The 18,880-nt window shown below is 41.4% G+C and overlaps 1 protein-coding gene across 1 annotated transcript; it reads right to left on the minus strand.

Moving 5' to 3' along the window:
* Positions 1-4,969: 4,969 nt before the first annotated feature.
* Positions 4,970-13,926, minus strand: LOC133125617 (myelin protein P0-like). The gene is made up of 8 exons (XM_061237196.1): positions 13,825-13,926; positions 13,011-13,352; positions 11,657-11,998; positions 11,202-11,322; positions 6,508-6,548; positions 6,153-6,223; positions 5,429-5,627; positions 4,970-5,272 (listed from the first exon to the last, which is right to left on the minus strand). The coding sequence occupies exons 1-7, from the start codon at positions 13,883-13,885 to the stop codon at positions 5,508-5,510; spliced, it is 1,098 nt and encodes a 365-aa protein (XP_061093180.1). The 5' UTR covers positions 13,886-13,926; the 3' UTR covers positions 4,970-5,272; positions 5,429-5,507.
* Positions 13,927-18,880: the final 4,954 nt, after the last annotated feature.

Here is an 18,880-nt window from a genome sequence, read left to right on the forward strand (position 1 = left end):
TTTTCATCAATATTTCAGATATTCCAAAAGACATTTGTGATACCATTTTCACAATTCCCTATCCGGATGGACACGAACAATGGAAAGCCAACACTGCACGCGTGTTTTCGAACCCGCAGATAGGCCGCAATCGGAAATACACGGATCATTTTTTTGCAAGTACACTCACTGAGCACTTTATCACGTATTTATAAGACATATTTTTTTCTCCTGTAGCCTATCCACTTAAAGGTTTGACGCGTTGTGTGTTCAGAGATGCTCTTCTGCATACCAGTGTTGTAATGTGTGGTTATTTGTGTTACTGACAACTTCCTGTCAGCATTGACCAGTCTGGCAAAACAAACAAAACATCCATCTGTCCATCCATCCATTATCTTAACCCACTTATGCTGAACAGGGTCGCCGGGGGGCTGGAGCCTATCCCAGCATATATTGGGCGAAAGACAGGAATACACCCTGGACAGATCGCCAGTCCATCGCAGGGCACACACACCATTCACTCACGCACTCATACCCACAGGCAATTTAGACTCACCAATCAGCCTACCCTGCATGTCTTTGGGAGGAAACCGGAGTACCCGAAGGAAACACACGCGAACGCAGGGAGAACATGCAAACTCCGCACAGAGAGGTCGACCGGGATTGCTGTGAGGCGGCAGTGCTACCCGCTGCACCATCCATGCCGCCCCTCAACAAAACATTTGCATCTTTAATCGCAGTATCTTCCCCATATGCTTGAGTGAATCAGCCGATTTCACCATTAACCTGCATTCTTTTGTATGCATTTGTATGTATCTCCAGTGAGAGCAGGCAGGTGCTCCTCGTGTCTAAATATCCTTTATAAACCACAGTGGTTGGGGCACGGAGTTGGTCACACCTCAATGAAGAATTCGCCGTTGCTAAGGGGAAGGCTGATGCAGTCACAGATCAGGTTAGTCTAAATATGGACTTGAAACAAAGGAACAGACATAATGGTTTCCTCTTCCAAGTGGAAGTTGAAAGGGCACTTATGAATTATTTGATGCCTCGTTCTTTTGTCTTTTCTTCTATTGTAATGCAGTTTATTCAGCTTGGCAGAGAGAGGAAGTGTGTGTCACAATATATGGCACCACGTGTTCTTCAAAAAATATGCTGCAACATATTTTCCCGTGGTTGATGACTATTATCATATTAGTCATGAACACATTTGAAGTTTTTATACTGTTGAAACTGCATGTGCTTCACTTCAGTGCAAATACAACTGTTTGTATTGATATAGGTTTGGTTATATAAGTTATATACACTCCATGACCACTTTATTAGGTAGACATGTACGCCAGCTAGCTAATATCAAATATCCGATCAGCCAATCACGTGGCAGCAACTCTATGCATAAAAGCATACAGACAAGGACAAGTTTAGTTGTTGTTGAGACCAAACATCAGAATGGGGAAGAAATGTGATATAAATGACTTAATAACTTGATGATTGCATGTTTGATAACATTAATAATCAGCTGTTATTATCCAATTATGTCCAGATAATTGTATGCATGACATTCTTTTACAGTGATAGTTCACTTTCTGTGGTTTTTTATATTATTAGTTTTAGCGTATATTTTAATTAGTCCCATACTGTTTCTATATGCACGGGAGGATGCCCAAGATATTTATTAGGTCATTCAGCACAAGATAATCATCCCCTCCTTGGCAGGAGAAGGCATGGCTTGCATAACAAGTCCCACAGCTTGCCAGCAAGAGCTTACCCTCTTGGACAGGACGGCTCAGTTTAAAATTAACCCAGTCCAATTTTTATTATAGCCAGGCTAATTATATGGATGGAGATTACAGTGTGCCTATTTTCCACAGCTTGCATATTATTGGTTTAATTCAGATGTTGCTAAGCCAGGCTTTTGCTGATCTGCTAGCATGCTAAATTCAGGGTGTATATTTACTGTTATGAGCAACCAGCACAAAACCCTCTGCTGAGATTAATAATAATAACAATAATAATGAGACTGCAATATTAGATCATTCAAAACTATATGCTGGAAAGCAACATGCTAAAAACCTGGCTACCCTCCCTCTGACCCCATCCTGGTCACTGACTTATGACATTCATGCAAGTACTGCACTGCTTTCATAGAACTTGATTAGGGTCTTGTGCTTTCTTGACTGGCTTAATGCCATTGCACACAAGTTTTACATAATCTAAAAATGTGTGATCCTGGAGTTTTGCTCAGATAACACAGAGATGTCAGAGAAGCAGTAAATCATGCATCATTTGGGCATCGTTCATTTTTTTTTCATTTTTTATTACTCTTTAGCATTTATATACAAAAGAAGAAAAAAAGTTGAAGCTGTAAGTTTGCGCTCTTCAGTTGTTCCTAGACCTGCAGTGAGAAAAAAGCCCATGAATCAGAGCGAGATCTGGAGAGAGTACAACTGCCTCGGCATGTGCGATGCTGTCAGGGCTATGTTGGTATTAGTCAGTAACGGCTTCAAACAAACAGTAACAGCACGATGTTAAGAGTACGCCTGATAATGACAATGCACCATGTATGCACCAGAGAGGCCATGCATTTCAAACACTGTCGATGCTTAAAATGAAATGAGAACAGAAAATTCAGGAAGTAATCATAGTCTTATTCTCTTCTTCTTTGTTTTAAATTCATTATTCTTACCAGCCAAACTCACACGCAAAGCTACACAAAGCCTCAATAGCTCTCTTGACTCATGCTCTCTGTGTTGTAATAAAATTATCTTAGCAAGCTGAAAAATGTTGCTATATTTTGTTTGATTTTTTATTCCGAAGTTGACATCTCTACTGATCTACTTCTACTCTGGTGAATGTGGAAACTTGGTTGCAGTTCGTTTTTTTGCTCGAATGCCTTGACATCTGAACTGGTCAACATGGTCAGAATTGGCCCAGAATTTCCATATCATACATCCCTAGAGATGACCACCCTTATTGGACATGAAGGGGGGAAGAATGGGGCGTGGCGTAATGGGGCTAAGCATAATCGGGCCAATAGGGTTAGGCGCAATGATCAATAAAGCGGGAGGGAGAAATGGGATAGAGATTTTACACACGGGAATGAGATTTCTTTTAAAGATGGGGTGTAGATTGCAAGCGAGGGGACCCAGCAATACTTTCACCAACAGCAAGACGGAGCGGGAGACAAGCTCATTTGCCCGACTGGCCTTTGTCCAGAAGAGCGTAGAGAGTGTACAGTCAGAAACCTGCTTATTCTGGGATTTCTTACAGATCCGGTGATGCTGAAGGCCACTCCAGTGTAAGTGTGTGGGCCTGTTGTAGGGCATTTCACTGCTGAGTCCAGGGTGCAAAGATAGCAGGGGCTTTGTAAGCTCTGTTGTATGGGTAGCAGGAGTAGGTATGGGTCTACAAGTGCTCATAAGGATGACTGATTAGCAACAGATCGCTATTTGGGATGCTGCTGATTTATTAATGTAGGCCATTGCTTTATGTATACTAACTGTAAGTCGCTTTGGATAACAGCATCAGCCAAATGCCTAAAATGTAAATGTAATTGTTTTTTATGATTAAAAATCTTGATAATTAACGAGGGCATCAATATGCAGGTAGAGAGCCAAATGTTTGAAAGCATAAAAATGTACAAGATGTTCCTGATGCGGTCTTGTTTTTTCCCCCTTTTTGTTCAGAATTTGGACTGCAGGATTATGTACAAACAGGATTTTGACCCAAGAAGAGATATACACAGACAGAACCAAGGTAACAGGAACTGCAGCCATTATGCAGATACTGTAGTCACAATGTATGTTAATGGGCCACGGTAAGGACTTCACATTTAGAAGACCAAAGACCTGGTATACCTTGAGAAGGAAGGTTGGTTGCTATACTGTACTGTAGTGTATCTTACTTGCAATGGGAAATGTGTGGTTTGACAGATGCTGAACATCCTTGAAAATAAAAATGTGTCTATTTCAACGAATGACAGCATTAATCTTGTTAATAATCAGGGTATCGCGAGTTCATTAATTCATTATCCTAACCCGCTTATCCTGAACAGGGTCGCAGGGGGCTGGAGCCTATCCCAGCATACATTAGGCGAAAGGCATGAACACACGGGCAATTTAGACTCTCCAATCAGCCTAAACTGCATGTCTTTGGACTGTGGGAGGAAACTGGAGTACCCGGAGGAAACCCACACAGACACAGGGAGAACATGCAAACTCCACACAGAGAGGCCCCGGCCGACGGGGATTCGAACCCAGGACCTCCTTGCTGTGAGGCGGCAGTGCTACCCACTGCACCATCCGTGCCAGCGGAATCGCGAGTTATTCCTCAGAAATAAAATGCACGCAGAGCAAACTGTTCAGTATGAAAACTCATTTTAGAATTCCCTGCTTACCGATACACCCATTGTTTTCTGGGCTTGGCTACAGGACTGGCTGCAGCTTCTTGGTCTTAATGATTATAGATTTCAGGAATTCAATTTATTTTTGTTCTCTATGTTTAACCATCTCAGTTTTATTTATTTTTTTACTTTTGTGGATATTTCTTGAATTCACTTTGTGGAAATAGTTAAGTTTATTTATTGTTATTGTATGTACAGGGGCGGTTCTAGTTTTTTCTTTACTCAGGTGGCCAAGTGGGGTCCAAGGGTTGCCTGGGGGTGGCAACCATGACTCCTGGCTTTGCGCACACAAAACATTTTGGGGGTTATTCATGTATATATTTTTTATTGTTTCACCTGTGAAAAACAACAAAACACTATTCATTACTAGTCTACTAAATCTAAACATAAATGAAGAGGCTATAGGCTACCGATAAGGCAATGTGCAGGATGACATTTAACGATGACAAATTATATTAAAATATTAAATATTTTAGCACACAGCCCACTGAAGAGCCCCAAAATTGCACCAATTATGACTAATCTGAATTAAATAGTATATCATACATGACATATATTTTTATCATGAGACAATGATAAACCGATTGACTGATAAAACAGACAGTAACGCGCAAATCAGATTGCTGCTCCTGACAGGTGCACTTTTGATACAGCAAAACGGGAAAGACGTGTCTTGGTAAAAACGGTGTCTTGGTAAATGCAGATGGACTATGTGTGGGGTGGCACTGGGGTGGCCAATCAGATTTTAGGAGTGGCAGTATTTGTTTAACCATATTGGAATCGGAACCCTGGAACCATTAAGAATCAGAACAGATAAGCAGAACCGGAACTGGAATTGCTGAAATCCAAATGATACCAAGCCCTACACAGGTCTGCCCTGCCATTCTTCAAAGACTGAAAAAGAGAGAGAGAAACAGGAAGGGAGAAAAGAGGTTGTGTGAGTTTCACCATGACTTATGCACAACAACAGAATTAAATGTACAGTTAAAATAGTATATCACAAACTTTGGACAACAAAGAATACTTATAACAAGATATTTTTAAGCCAACCTCTTCATGGTGCAGTAGGTAGCACTGTCTTTGAATTGCAATTCCTGATAATCTAGAAGCAAGAAGGACAAAAATGATGCTACAGTAGCCACAAAATGCCATTTTCAATCTTAAAATTACAAGTCTTAGCATGGTCCAAGATGAACAGGGTCTTACCATCTCTGTTTTCTGAAGCTACAGACCTGGGCTCAATTGAGTCCTAGAACACAACAGCAAAGGAACAATGAGATCATTTCTGCCCAAAATGTGATAGTGACCAGAAAGGAACTGTACAGTGTAATTACAAATCTTCAAGTCAAATATACCAAGTTGTGCTGAGAGGACAAGACATTCACTATGTGTGAGTGCAGAAATGTTTCGCAGCTGTGCACCTTTACATTACATTACATTACATTACATTATTGCCATTTGGCAGATGCTCTTATCCAGAGTGATGTACAGTTGATTAGACTTAGCAGGGGACAATCCACCCCTAGAGCAATGCAGGGTTAAGGGCCTTGCTCAAGGGCCCAACGGCTGTGCGGATCTTATTGTGGCTACACTGGTATTAGAACCACCAACCTTGCGTGTCCCAGTCCTTTACCTTAACCACTACACTACAGGCCACCTTATACCTGTTGCATAATGAGCCATCAGAGACTGACAGGACACAAAATGTCCGCACAGTGTGCTGTGGGAAGGGAGCAACTCCAGCTCAATAAACTCTGACTCCACAGTCTCTCACCTCAGCCAGGTTTTCATACACAACGGGTCCACCCAACTCTTTGGTATTTTCATACACAACAGCCTGTGCATCTGAAATACAGAACCGATGTAATGTATTATTAGTGCCCATAATTCAAGTGAACATACATTTCTAGGCAAAATGTTCATTGTAAGGTACAGTATATGTATTCACCTTGGTTGCCCCTAATGGGGTGGGTACTGCAGAAACACAGAGCGTAGCCACAAAACAGTGCTGTGCTGTGCACATGCTGAGAGAAACATCTCAGAACAGAATTGGCTGACTGGAAACGGGGGGCGGGGGGGTTGTTGGGTTTATGTGGCAGGAACAAGAAGAAGCCAGGTCAGGCACTTACGGTCCCCTCTGCTGCTGCTGCTGCATGTCGGAGCTTGGTATCTGGGGAAAGGTTGCAGATCAGTCAGGTTTCTGCACTGCACCTCACACCATGTCACACCTACTGTGTCACGTTTGTCCAAATTTCGTTACATACCCTGGCAGACTCGCCTCGCTTACAGAAGTTGTGAAATTCGGCGTGAAAACAACATTCTGCTTCACATCTTTAAATGCTCTGCTTTTGTTGCCCTCATGATAAGCAGTGTGCTACTTTATATCCAGTACTGTGCAGAAGTCTTAGGCACCCTTATTACATTTATGTTTGTTTTTAGTGTGTGTTAGTATAAAAGAACACATTTGAGATTTCCAAATATTCAGTTTCCAAAAGATTTAATTTTACAGAGACATTTTTGTATTTAATTAAAAAAGTAACATATTACTGTGAGCAATTTTTACATAAAAACTTGATCAAGGCTGTCTGAGGTCAGAAGCAAGGGGCCAACCAAAGTCTGCAGAAGAACTGTGGCAAATTCTCCAACATGATTGGAACAACCTTCCTGCTGATTGTCTTATAGAACTGCAGGAAAGCGTTGGCTATCATAGAGAAGTGATGCAGTTTTAATGCTGAAGGGTGGCCACAAAATATTGATTTCATTCAGTTTTGAACTATTCTGCCAAATCACTAAAATGTAATGTAAAATGTATAGTATGTTTATTTATGAATTATTTTTGAAAGAATCTTATCTGTAGTGTTATACAGGTGCCTAAGACAGTACTATATACAGTGGTGTGAAAAAGTGTTTGCCCCCTTCCTGATTTCTTATTTGTTTGCATGTTTGTCACACTTAAATGCTTCAGATCATCAAACAAATTTAAATATTAGTCAAAGACAACACAAGTAAACACAAAATGTAGTTTTTAAATGAAGGTTTTTATTATTAAGGGAGAAAAAAAATCCAAACCTACATGGCCCTGTGTGAAAAAGTGATTGCCCCCCCTGTTAAAACATAACTTAACTGTGGTTTATCAAACCTGAGTTCAATTTCTCTAGCCACACCCAGGCTTGATTACTGCCACACCTGTTCTCAATCAAGAAATCACTTAAATAGGACCTGCCTGACAAAGTGAAGTAGACCAAATGATCCTCAAAAGCTAGACAGCATGCCGAGATCTAAAGAAATTCAGGAACAAATGAGAAAGAAAGTAATTGAGATCTATCAGTCTGGAAAAGGTTATAAAGCCATTTCTAAAGCTTTGGGACTCCAGCGAACCACAGTGAGAGCCATTATCCACAAATGGCGAAAACATGGAACAGTGGTGAACCTTCCCAGGAGTGGCCGGCCGACCAAAATGACCCCAAGAGCGCAGCGACAACTCATCCAAGAGGTCACAAAAGACCCCACAACAACATCCAAAGAACTGCAGGCCTCACTTGCCTCAGTTAAGGTCAGTGTTCATGACTCCACCATAAGAAAGAGACTGGGCAAAAATGGCCTGTATGGCAGAGTTCCAAGACGAAAACCACTGCTGAGCAAAAAGAACATTAAGGCTAGTCTCAATTTTGCCAGAAAACATCTTGATGTTCCCCAAGACTTTTGGGAAAATACTCTGTGGTCGAGACACAAGTTGAACTTTTTGGAAGGTGTGTGTCCCATTACATCTGGCATAAAAGTAACACCGCATTTCAGAAAAAGAACATCATACTCAAGCTGAAACGAACTTGGGTTCTGCAGCAGGACAATGATCCAAAACACACCAGCAAGTCCACCTCTGAATGGCTGAAGAAAAACAAAATGAATACTTTGTCAAAGTCCTGACCTGAATCCGATTGAGATGCTGTGGCATGACCTTAAAAAGGCGGTTCATGCTCAAAAACCCTCCAATGTGGCTGAATTACAACAATTCTGCAAAGATGAGTGGGCCAAAATTCCTCCACAGCGCTGTAAGAGACTCATTGCAAGTTATCGCAAACGCTTGATTGCAGTTGTTGCTGCTAAGGGTGGCCCAACCAGTTATTAGGTTTAGGGGGCAATCACTTTTTCACACAGGGCCATGTAGGTTTGGATTTTTTTTCTCCCTTAATGAAAACCTTCATTTAAACTGCATTTTGTGTTTACTTGTGTTGTCTTTGACTAATATTTAAATTTGTTTGATCTGAAACATTTAAGTGTGACAAACATGCAAAAAAATAAGAAATCAGGAAGGGGGCAAACACTTTTTCACACCATATACTTCTGCTTATATATAAATCAAATAATTCTTTGTGCTTGCTCTTAACCATCATACAAAAAAATCATACAGTATCAATATGAAAAAGGGTTAAGTGGTTTTTAAGAGATGTCAAACACTGAGTGGGGTCAAATTGACCCTGGCCCAAACATGACAGGAGAGCTGACATGTGTAGACCATCCCAATGCTGCTGCAGTAGATCATGCTACAAGGCTGGACAACCATCGCTATGAAGTGCAAAGCAAGGAACAAATAAAGATATTATATCAAACATAAAATGGTAATCTCAGTTAATTTAAATGATGTGAGTGCCATGGGGTGGTGATGGGAGGGCAGTGGGAAGATGGCCAATGATTCTGCTGTTCTGACCACTGTGGGGAGTCATTTCTACTGGAGGCTGGCAATACAATATAGAATGTGCAGTGTATAATTTTTATATAAAATGCACTCACTGTGCACTTTATACATTTTTGCACCATTCTTTGCTAACTCTAGAGACTAGAGTGTGCGAAAATCCCAGGAGATCAGCAGTTTCTGAGATACTCAAACCACCCTGTCTGCCACCAACAATCATAGCAGTCCTAGCATAGAAATTCATTGCTCTTTCAATAAATATGTTGTTTTGGAGCTAGATTTAACTTAATAAGATTCAGTTTCAGTCTTACAAATATAACTTGGCAGAGGAACACAGAAAACAGTAATAGTGTATGCTGTCTTTGCAGTATCATATAGAAACTGATGTTAAATTAAAGGTCAACATTCTAGGACTCTAACTGCCACTCCAAGGTTATTGGCTCACAGCTTGCTTTGCTTAAATGCTGTAAAAAGGCCAGCAATGTCGTTTAATGAAAGAAAGGTGTGGTTACTTATCGCCGTATGCCGTGCCAAAAGACATCACCGAATGCTTGAGGCAGAACGAAATGACCATACACTCAGCGTGGTACGAAGCAGTTACTCTAATGCTAACCTCTTTCAGGTATACGCATGCTAAAATACTCAACTTCTTAATCATCGATGACAAACCAAACACATCAGAATACATAATACTACCAAATACCTGGGGAATGATCGAGCTCTATAACATTTTAATGCCAATTCATATCATGAACAATTGATGTAGCTTTTACTCTTAAGAACGTATATGACTTAACAAAGTTTGTTTCCCTCTTCATGATTACCTTGACATTATTTTCTGCATACCATACAGTAATGTGCAAATAATTCCAGAAATCAATATTTTTTGTCGCCTTTAAAACTGCATCAATTCTCCTCGGTAATCTGTCCTGCAGTGTTATAAGAAAATTGGCTGTTCGGAGATACAAAATATAATCCTAACCCACTTATCCTGAACAGGGTTGCAGGGGGGCTGGAGCCTATCATTCATTGGACGAAAGGCAGGAATACACCCTGGACAGGTCACCAATCCATCACCGGGCACACACACCATTCACTCACGCACTCATACCTACGGGCAATTTAGACTCTCCAATCAGCCTAACCTGCATGTCTTTGGACTGTGGGAGGAAACCGGAGTACCCGGAGGAAACCCACGCAGACACGGGGAGAACATGCAAACTCCACACAGAGAGGCCCCGGCCGACGGGGATTCGAACCCAGGACCTCCTTGCTGTGTGGCTTCCGTGCCGCCCACAAAATATTATACATTTGTTTACATTTCGTTTTTGATAAATGAATTGTTCGCAAATCTTAAATTAGTTATTTTCAACTGAAGCACTAAAAAAATATTTTGCAGAAAACATAAAAGTCCAAATTTTGATAACAATTCTGCAAAGTTAAAAACAAATGTGGCAAATTCGTACATTATTTAATTTCTTTATTCCTAAAACATTGCATTAATCTAGTATGATAGTCCTCCAGTCACTAAATTATTTTTACATTACATTAAATAATGAAAAATTAATTAATTAATTTAAAAAATGATTGTAACATTGGAGAAGGGAAAACACATTAAATGGTAAATGTCTGCATTTATATAGCATTTATATATTTATCCAAAGTGCTGTACAATTGCTGCTTCTCGTTGACCCATCCTCACACTCACACACCAACGGTGGCTGGCTGCCATGCAAGGCACCAACCAGCGTGTCAGGAGCATTTGGGGGTTAGGTGTCCTGCTCAGAGACACTACGACACCCCCAGGGCAGGATCGAACCAGCAACCCTCCGACTGCCAGAGGACTGCTCACCCCACAGTATTTGAAAAGGGCAGGCTTTGTTTCAATGTAGAATTACAGCAGCATACTCAAGAGCGTGTTTCTGATTACATTACATTACATTACAGTAATGGTATTTGGCAGACGTACAGTTGATTAGACTAAGCAGGAGACAATCCTCCCCTTAAGGGCCCAACGGCTGTGCGGATCTTATTGTGGCTACACTGGGGATCGAACCACCGACCTTGCGGGTCCCAGTTATCCACCTTAACCACTAAGCTACAGGCTGTGTTGGTTCACTTTATGCCACTCACCTCTGCCTGCGCTTCATCACAATGAAGTATACTGCCGCTGATATGAGGACTATGAGCAGCAGGGCAGTTCCAACCCCAGAGCCCACTGCTGCTGCACCCTTCCAGGGCTGCTCTGCCAGGGCTGTGTGGATATTCATCAGCGGCCATTAGAATATTACTCATTTGGTTACAACTATAATGGACATGCATAACAGTATTGTAACAGGCCACTGGAACAGCCTGTAGCAGGTCTACAGAATCTGCATATGCATAATCATGAGACCACTAATGTAAGAAATGATTTGCTCACTAAATTCCGTCAGAAGGTATACTTATGGAATGCTGTAAGTTGGTGGTCCTGTTACACTTGAATGGACTCAAACGACATTATACTGCCTCCAGATTGAAAAGCGAGGGATAGCGATGAAACGTGAAAGAAAATCTTGAACAATAACCATGAAATGTTACTCCCTTACCTTGCACAGTGACTGTGGTGGTGCCTTCAATGGTTCCTCCAGGGTGAGTGGTGTATTGACAGACATACGTTCCCTCATCTGTCTCATTAACATTAGTGATGCTGATGGAGGCATCATTCACAGAGCTGCTGGTGAAACTGACCCGTCCTTTCAAAGGGGATTCGCCGTAACTCTTACCATGATATGCATTAAACACTGCAAAAATAACTTTCTGCTTTTCCCAAGTAACCTGTACGACTTTGGCAGCTGTGTCTCCCCGACTGAACTGACAGCGCAGCGTGACTTCACCTCCCAAGTAGGCAGTAACCTGCGGATCAACACCGACAGCCTGACTCTCACCCACTGAAATGGAATGGAGGAAGAGAGAGATGGTTAAGAAAGAGTGGAAAGTAGGCCTAATATGAATTAATCATTGAATGATTTTGATCAACTACTATTACTGTATATTACGCATAATGAAGATTTGTTTAGACAGATGTCCCTGCTCATATATACCAGCAGAAGAGTGCCTTTGGGATAGTGCTCGCAGCAGTGCCAGAACAGTTACCGAGCGCCGACATGCAAATGAAAATAACTTTAACATAAGTCAAATTCCCAAATGCCCTCTACACATCTGAAGGCAATCGGCCACCGCTGCCAAACCTTCCTAAGCATGTACAGATCTGTTTCACCGCAAGACGCATAGCACTCTGGCTCTCCAAATAAAATCAATGTGAAAATCAAAATAAACACTCCCGGTAAAGGGAATCAGCTGTCCTGCTCTGATCCTCATGCTGTAGAGCACACACAGCACTTTGCATACACGCATCATCATACTTGTAATGGCTGTAGGCCGACAGGGATTTTGGGTCCCACCCAAAGGAATCCTTCGCTCCAGTATCTGTTGAGGGTCAGTCTGGGCCTTGGCAATCTTCCTTACACTTTGTGCCCTGCTGCTCTCTGACTGGCTCTCGGTCTGTCTGCTTGTCTCTGGGATGGTACCCTATACTACAGGGATGGGCAACTCCAGTCCTGGAGGGCCGGTGTGTGTTCAGGATTTTGCTGCCACCAGTTACCCTAGCTCACAGTCAGCTAATTAGCCTTATGCACCATGACCGATTCACTCTTAATTTAGACCACAATAAAATGCTACAAGATTATGCCTATGCATAATCACGAGACCACTAATGTAAGAAATAATTTGCTCTCTGAATGCTCTCTGAAGGTATATTTATGGAATGCTGTAAGTTGGTGGTCCTGTTACACTTGAATGGACTCAAACGACATTATACTGCCTCCAGTTTGAAAAGCGAGGGATAGCGATGGAACGTGAAAGAAAGTCTTGAACAATAACCATGAAATGTTACTCCCTTACCGTGCACAGTGACTGTGGTGGTGCCTTCAATGTTTCCTCCAGGGTGAGTGATGTATTTACAGGCATACGTTCCCTCATCTGTCTTATTAACATTAGTGATGCTGATGGAGGCATCATTCACAGAGCTGCCGGTGAAACTGACCCGTCCTTTCAAAGGGGATTCGCCGTAACTCTTACCATGACCTGGATGAAACACTGCAAAATTAACTTTCTGTTTTTCCCAAGTAACCTGTACGACTTCGGCAGGTGTGTCTCCCCGACTGAACTGACAGCGCAGCGTGACTTCACCTCCCAAGTAGGCAGTAACCTGCGGATCAACACTGACAGCCTGACTCTCAACCACTGAAATGGAATGGAGGAAGAGAGAGACGGTTAAGAAAGAGTGGCAAGTAGGCCTAATATGAATTAATCACTGAATGATTTGCTAACTGCAATTACTGTATTACTGTTCTGTGCTGATATTACTACCATTGAGTAGGCTAGTATTATTTGTTTAATTTTATGTGCCCAGGTAACAGCGAACATAAAAGCAAAATAGCCAATTTCTTTGCCATGATTGTACATTTTAGCTCTTATTAGAATGCGCAGAGCAGAAATATAGGTCAAGCAATTTGTCTTTTAAAACCTCCCTTGCAAAATAATAAAAATAACAATACAACTGCTACTACTACGGCTACTACTGCTTATAATTACAAACACATTAGGTAGCCTACTGGATTAACCACAACACCACAAAGTCAAACACAAATCAACATTATTTTATAAAATTGCAATGCTTTTAACTGTAGCCTACTGTCAAACAAGCGTTCCTTACCTGTGAGGACCGTGCAGCTTGAGAACACAAACAGAAGATAACATTTCCATAACTCCATCATAGCCTATTCCTCTAGGCAGCTGAGAGTTACCCGTCAGCGTTCGAAACTGATGTGATTGTGCAGCAGGCGTCCTTTTTTTCTTCCTCAAACGGGTTGCGAATTCAATCTTTCCGGTCCCAAATGGCCGATTGGGACTTTAGTGTCATGTTGTAATCTAGCTAAACCGCTTAGTTTAGTCATAATTGAACAACAAGAAATGTTAACTTCACGCGGAACAAAAAAGGGGAACCTTTTTTTGTTAGTAGAAGTGGATCCACAGGTTAAATATAGCCGAGCCTTAATGCAACGTTCCTGCAATGGTTTTGTCTTCCTATCGTCAAAATATTTAATATAAAGAAACAGACGGTTTGTAGGCTAATCTCTTTAATATTGCTGTTAAGGCTATTATCCATAATTTGTCGTATTTCTTTTTGTCGACAATTTTCAAATCACAACTTTTCCTGAGCTTGTTTTAATCCATTTTTTGTCATTAGTTCTTGTTTAAGCCTATTTTTTTCTTCTTTATTTTATTAGCTACTGTTACTGCTACAATTAATAATGTGGTATCCTGATTGCTTTGTTTCTGTATAGGCATGCATGGAAATGACTGTATAAATTAATTTGACAAACAGCAATAAGTATCAGAATGGGGATCTTAAGCCTTTTTTTGTTGTTTTGACGGTAGAAATTTACAAAGTGCTGGTCTCCACAGTATGTGTAATATCGTCCCGTAGCGTAGGTTATGCATGGATGTCCCACAGGAGACGTGTCCTTTATCGCTGCAATGTTTTCCCATTGTCTTAATTAGTATGGAGCGATACCATTTTTAATCAATATTTCAGATATTCCAAAAGGCATTTGTGATACCATTTTCACAATTCCCTATCCGGATGGACACGAACAATGGAAAGCCAACACTGCAAGGTTGTTTTCGAACCCGCAGATAGACCGCAATCGGAAATGCACGGATCATTTTTTTACAAGTACACTCACTGAGCACTTTATCACGTATTTATAAGACATATTTTTTTTCTCCTGTAGCCAATACACTTAAAGGTTTGACGCGTTGTGTGTTCAGAGATGCTCTTCTGCATACCAGTGTTGTAATGTGTGGTTATTTGTGTTACTGTCAACTTCCTGTCAGCATTGACCAGTCTGGCAAAACAAACAAAACATCCATCTGTCCATCCATCCATTATCTTAACCCACTTATCCTGAACAGGGTCGCCGGGGGGCTGGAGCCTATCCCAGCATATATTGGGCGAAAGACAGGAATACACCCTGGACAGATCGCCAGTCCATCGCAGGGCACACACACACACACACCATTCATTCACACACTCATACCCACAGGCAATTTAGACTCACCAATCAGCCTACCCTGCATGTCTTTGGGAGGAAACCGGAGTACCCGAAGGAAACACACGCGAACGCAGGGAGAAAATGCAAACTCCGCACAGAGAGGTCGACCGGGATTGCTGTGGCGGCAGTGCTACCCGCTGCACCATCCATGCCGCCCCCCAACAAAACATTTGCATCTTTAATCGCAGTATCTTCGCCATATGCTTGAGTGAATCAGCCGATTTCACCATTAACCTGCATTCTTTTGTATGCGTTTGTATGTATCTCCAGTGAGAGCAGGCAGGTGCTCCTCATGTCTAAATATCCTTTATAAGCCACAGTGGTTGGGGCACGGAGTTGGTCACACCTCAATGAAGAATCCGCCGTTGCTAAGGGGAAGGCTGATGCAGTCACAGATCAGGTTAGGCTAAATATGGATTGAAACAAAGAAGGAACAGACATAATGGCTTCCTCTTCCAAGTGGAAGTTGAAAGGGCACTTATGAATTATTTGATGCCTCGTTATTTTGTATTTTCTTCTATTGTAATGCAGTTTATTCAGCTTGGCAGAGAGAGGAAGTGTGTGTCACAATATATGGCACCACGTGTTCTTCAAAAAATATGCTGCAACATATTTCCCCGTGGTTGATGACTATTATCATATTAGTCATGAACACATTTGAAGTTTTTATACTGTTGAAACTGCATGTGCTTCACTTTAGTGCAAATACAACTGTTTCTATTGATATAGGTTTGGTTATATAAGTTATATACACTCCATGACCACTTTAATAGGTAGGCATGTACGCCAGCTAGCTAATATCAAATATCCGATCACCCAATCACGTGGCAGCAACTCTATGCATAAAAGTATACAGACAAGGACAACAAGTTCAGTTGTTGTTGAGACCAAACATCAGAATGGGGAAGAAATGTGATATAAATGACTTAATAACTTGATGATTGCATGTTTGATAACATTAATAATCAGCTGTTATTATCCAATTATGTCCAGATAATTGTATGCATGACATTCTTTTACAGTGATAGTTCACTTTCTGTGGTTTTTTATATTATTAGTTTTAGCGTATATTTTAATTAGTCCCATACTGTTTCTATATGCACGGGAGGATGCCCAAGATATTTATTAGGTCATTCAGCACAAGATAATCATCCCCTCCTTGGCAGGAGAAGGCATGGCTTGCATAACAAGTCCCACAGCTTCCCAGCAAGAGCTTACCCTCTTGGACAGGACGGCTCAGTTTAAAATTAACCCAGTCCAATTTTTATTATAGCCAGGCTAATTATATGGATGGAGATTACAGTGTGCCTATTTTTCACAGCTTGCATATTATTGGTTTAATTCAGATGTTGCTAAGCCAGGCTTTTGCTGATCTGCTAGCATGCTAAATTCAGGGTGTATGTTTACTGTTATGAGCAACCAGCACAAAACCCTCTGCTGAGATTAATAATAATAACAATAATAATGAGACTGCAATATTAGATCATTCAAAACTATATGCTGGAAGGCAACATACCTGGCTGCCCTCCCTCTGACCCCATCCTGGTCACTGACTTATGACATTCATGCAAGTACTGCACTGCTTTCATAGAACTTGATTAGGGTCTTGTACTTTATTGACTGGCTTAATGCCATTGCACACAAGTTTTACATAATCTAAAAATGTGTGATCCTGGAGTTTTGCTCAGATAACACAGAGATGTCAGAGAAGCAGTAAATCATGCATCATTTGGGCATCGTTCATTTTTTTTTCATTTTTTATTACTCTTTAGCATTTATATACAAAAGAAGAAAAAAAGTTGAAGCTGTAAGTTTGCGCTCTTCAGTTGTTCCTAGACCTGCAGTGAGAAAAAAGCACATGAATCAGAGCGAGATCTGGAGAGAGTACAACTGCCTCGGCATGTGCGATGCTGTCAGGGTTATGTTGGTATTAGTCAGTAACGGCTTCAAACAAACAGTAACAGCACGATGTTAAGAGTACGCCTGATAATGACAATGCACCATGTATGCACCAGAGAGGCCATGCATTTCAAACACTGTCGATGCTTAAAATGAAATGAGAACAGAAAATTCAGGAAGTAATCATAGTCTTATTCTCTTCTTCTTTGTTTTAAATTCATTATTCTTACCAGCCAAACTCACACGCAAAGCTACACAGAGCCTCAATAGCTCTCTTGACTCATGCTCTCTGTGTTGTAATAAAGTTATCTTAGCAAGCTGAAAAATGTTGCTATATTTTGTTTGATTTTTTATTCCGAAGTTGACATCACTACTGATCTGCTTCTACTCTGGTGAATGTGGAAACTTGGTTGCAGTTCGTTTTTTTGCTCTAATGCATTGACATCTGAACTGGTCAACATGGTCAGAATTGGCCCAGAATTTCCATATCATACATCCCTAGAGATGACCACCCTTATTGGACATGAAGGGGGGAAGAATGGGGCGTGGCATAATGGGGCTAAGCATAATCGGGCCAATAGGGTTAGGCGCAATGATCAATAAAGCGGGAGGGAGAAATGGGATACAGAGATTTTACACACGGGAATGAGATTTCTTTTAAAGATGGGGTGTAGATTGCAAGCGAGGGGACCCAGCAATACTTTCACCAACAGCAAGACGGAGCGGGAGACAAGCTCATTTGCCCGACTGGCCTTTGTCCAGAAGAGCGTAGAGAGTGTACAGTCAGAAACCTGCTTATTCTGGGATTTCTTACAGATCCGGTGATGCTGAGGGCCACTCCAGTGTAAGTGTGTGGGCCTGTTGTAGGGCATTTCACTGCTGAGTCCAGGGTGAAAAGATAGCAGGGGCTTTGTAAGCTCGATTGTATGGGTAGCAGGAGTAGGTATGGGTCTACAAGTGCTCATAAGGATGACAGATTAGCAACAGATCGCTATTTGGGATGCTGCTGATTTATTAATGTAGGCCATTGCTTTATGTGTACTAACTGTAAGTCGCTTTGGATAACAGCATCAGCCAAATGCCTAAAATGTAAATGTAATTGTTTTTTATGATTAAAAATCTTGATAATTAACGAGGGCATCAATATGCAGGTAGAGAGCCAAATGTTTGAAAGCATAAAAATGTACAAGATGTTCCTGATGCGGTCTTGTTTTTTCCCCCTTTTTGTTCAGAATTTGGACTGCAGGATTATGTACAAACAGGACTTTGACCCAAGAAGAGATATACACAGACAGAACCAAGGTAACAGGAACTACAGCCATTATGCAGATACTGTAGTCACAATGTATGTTAATGAGCCAAGGTAAGGACTTCACATTTAGAAGACCAAAGACCTGGTATACCTTGAGAAGGAAGGTTGGCTGCTATACTGTACTGTAGTGTATCTTACTTGCAATGGGAAATGTGTGGTTTGACAGATGCTGAACATCCTTGAAAATAAAAACCCACACAGACACGGGGAGAACATGCAAACTCCACACAGAGAGGCCCCGGCCGACGGGGATTCGAACCCAGGACCTCCTTGCTGTGAGGCGGCAGTGCTACCCACTGCACCATCCGTGCCAGCGGAATCACGAGTTATTCCTCAGAAATAAAATGCACGCAGAGCAAACTGTTCAGTATGAAAACTCATTTTAGAATTCCCTGCTTACCGATACACCCATTGTTTTCTGGGCTTGGCTACAGGACTGGCTG

Source organism: Conger conger, chromosome 1 (genome assembly GCF_963514075.1).
Source record: "Conger conger chromosome 1, fConCon1.1, whole genome shotgun sequence".
NCBI lineage: Eukaryota > Metazoa > Chordata > Actinopteri > Anguilliformes > Congridae > Conger > Conger conger.

What these genes read in the sequence shown, in the direction of transcription:
- LOC133125617 (XM_061237196.1), bottom strand. Translation starts at nt 13,885, where the DNA reads ATGATGGAGTTATGGAAATGTTATCTTCTGTTTGTGTTCTCAAGCTGC. An exon ending in AAGCTGCACGGTCCTCACAG is followed by an intron (nt 13,353 to 13,824) that starts GTAAGGAACGCT and finishes ATTCCATTTCAG; the next exon opens with TGGTTGAGAGTCAGGCTGTC. An exon ending in CAGCAGCAGCAGAGGGGACC is followed by an intron (nt 6,224 to 6,507) that starts GTAAGTGCCTGA and finishes TCTGTATTTCAG; the next exon opens with ATGCACAGGCTGTTGTGTAT.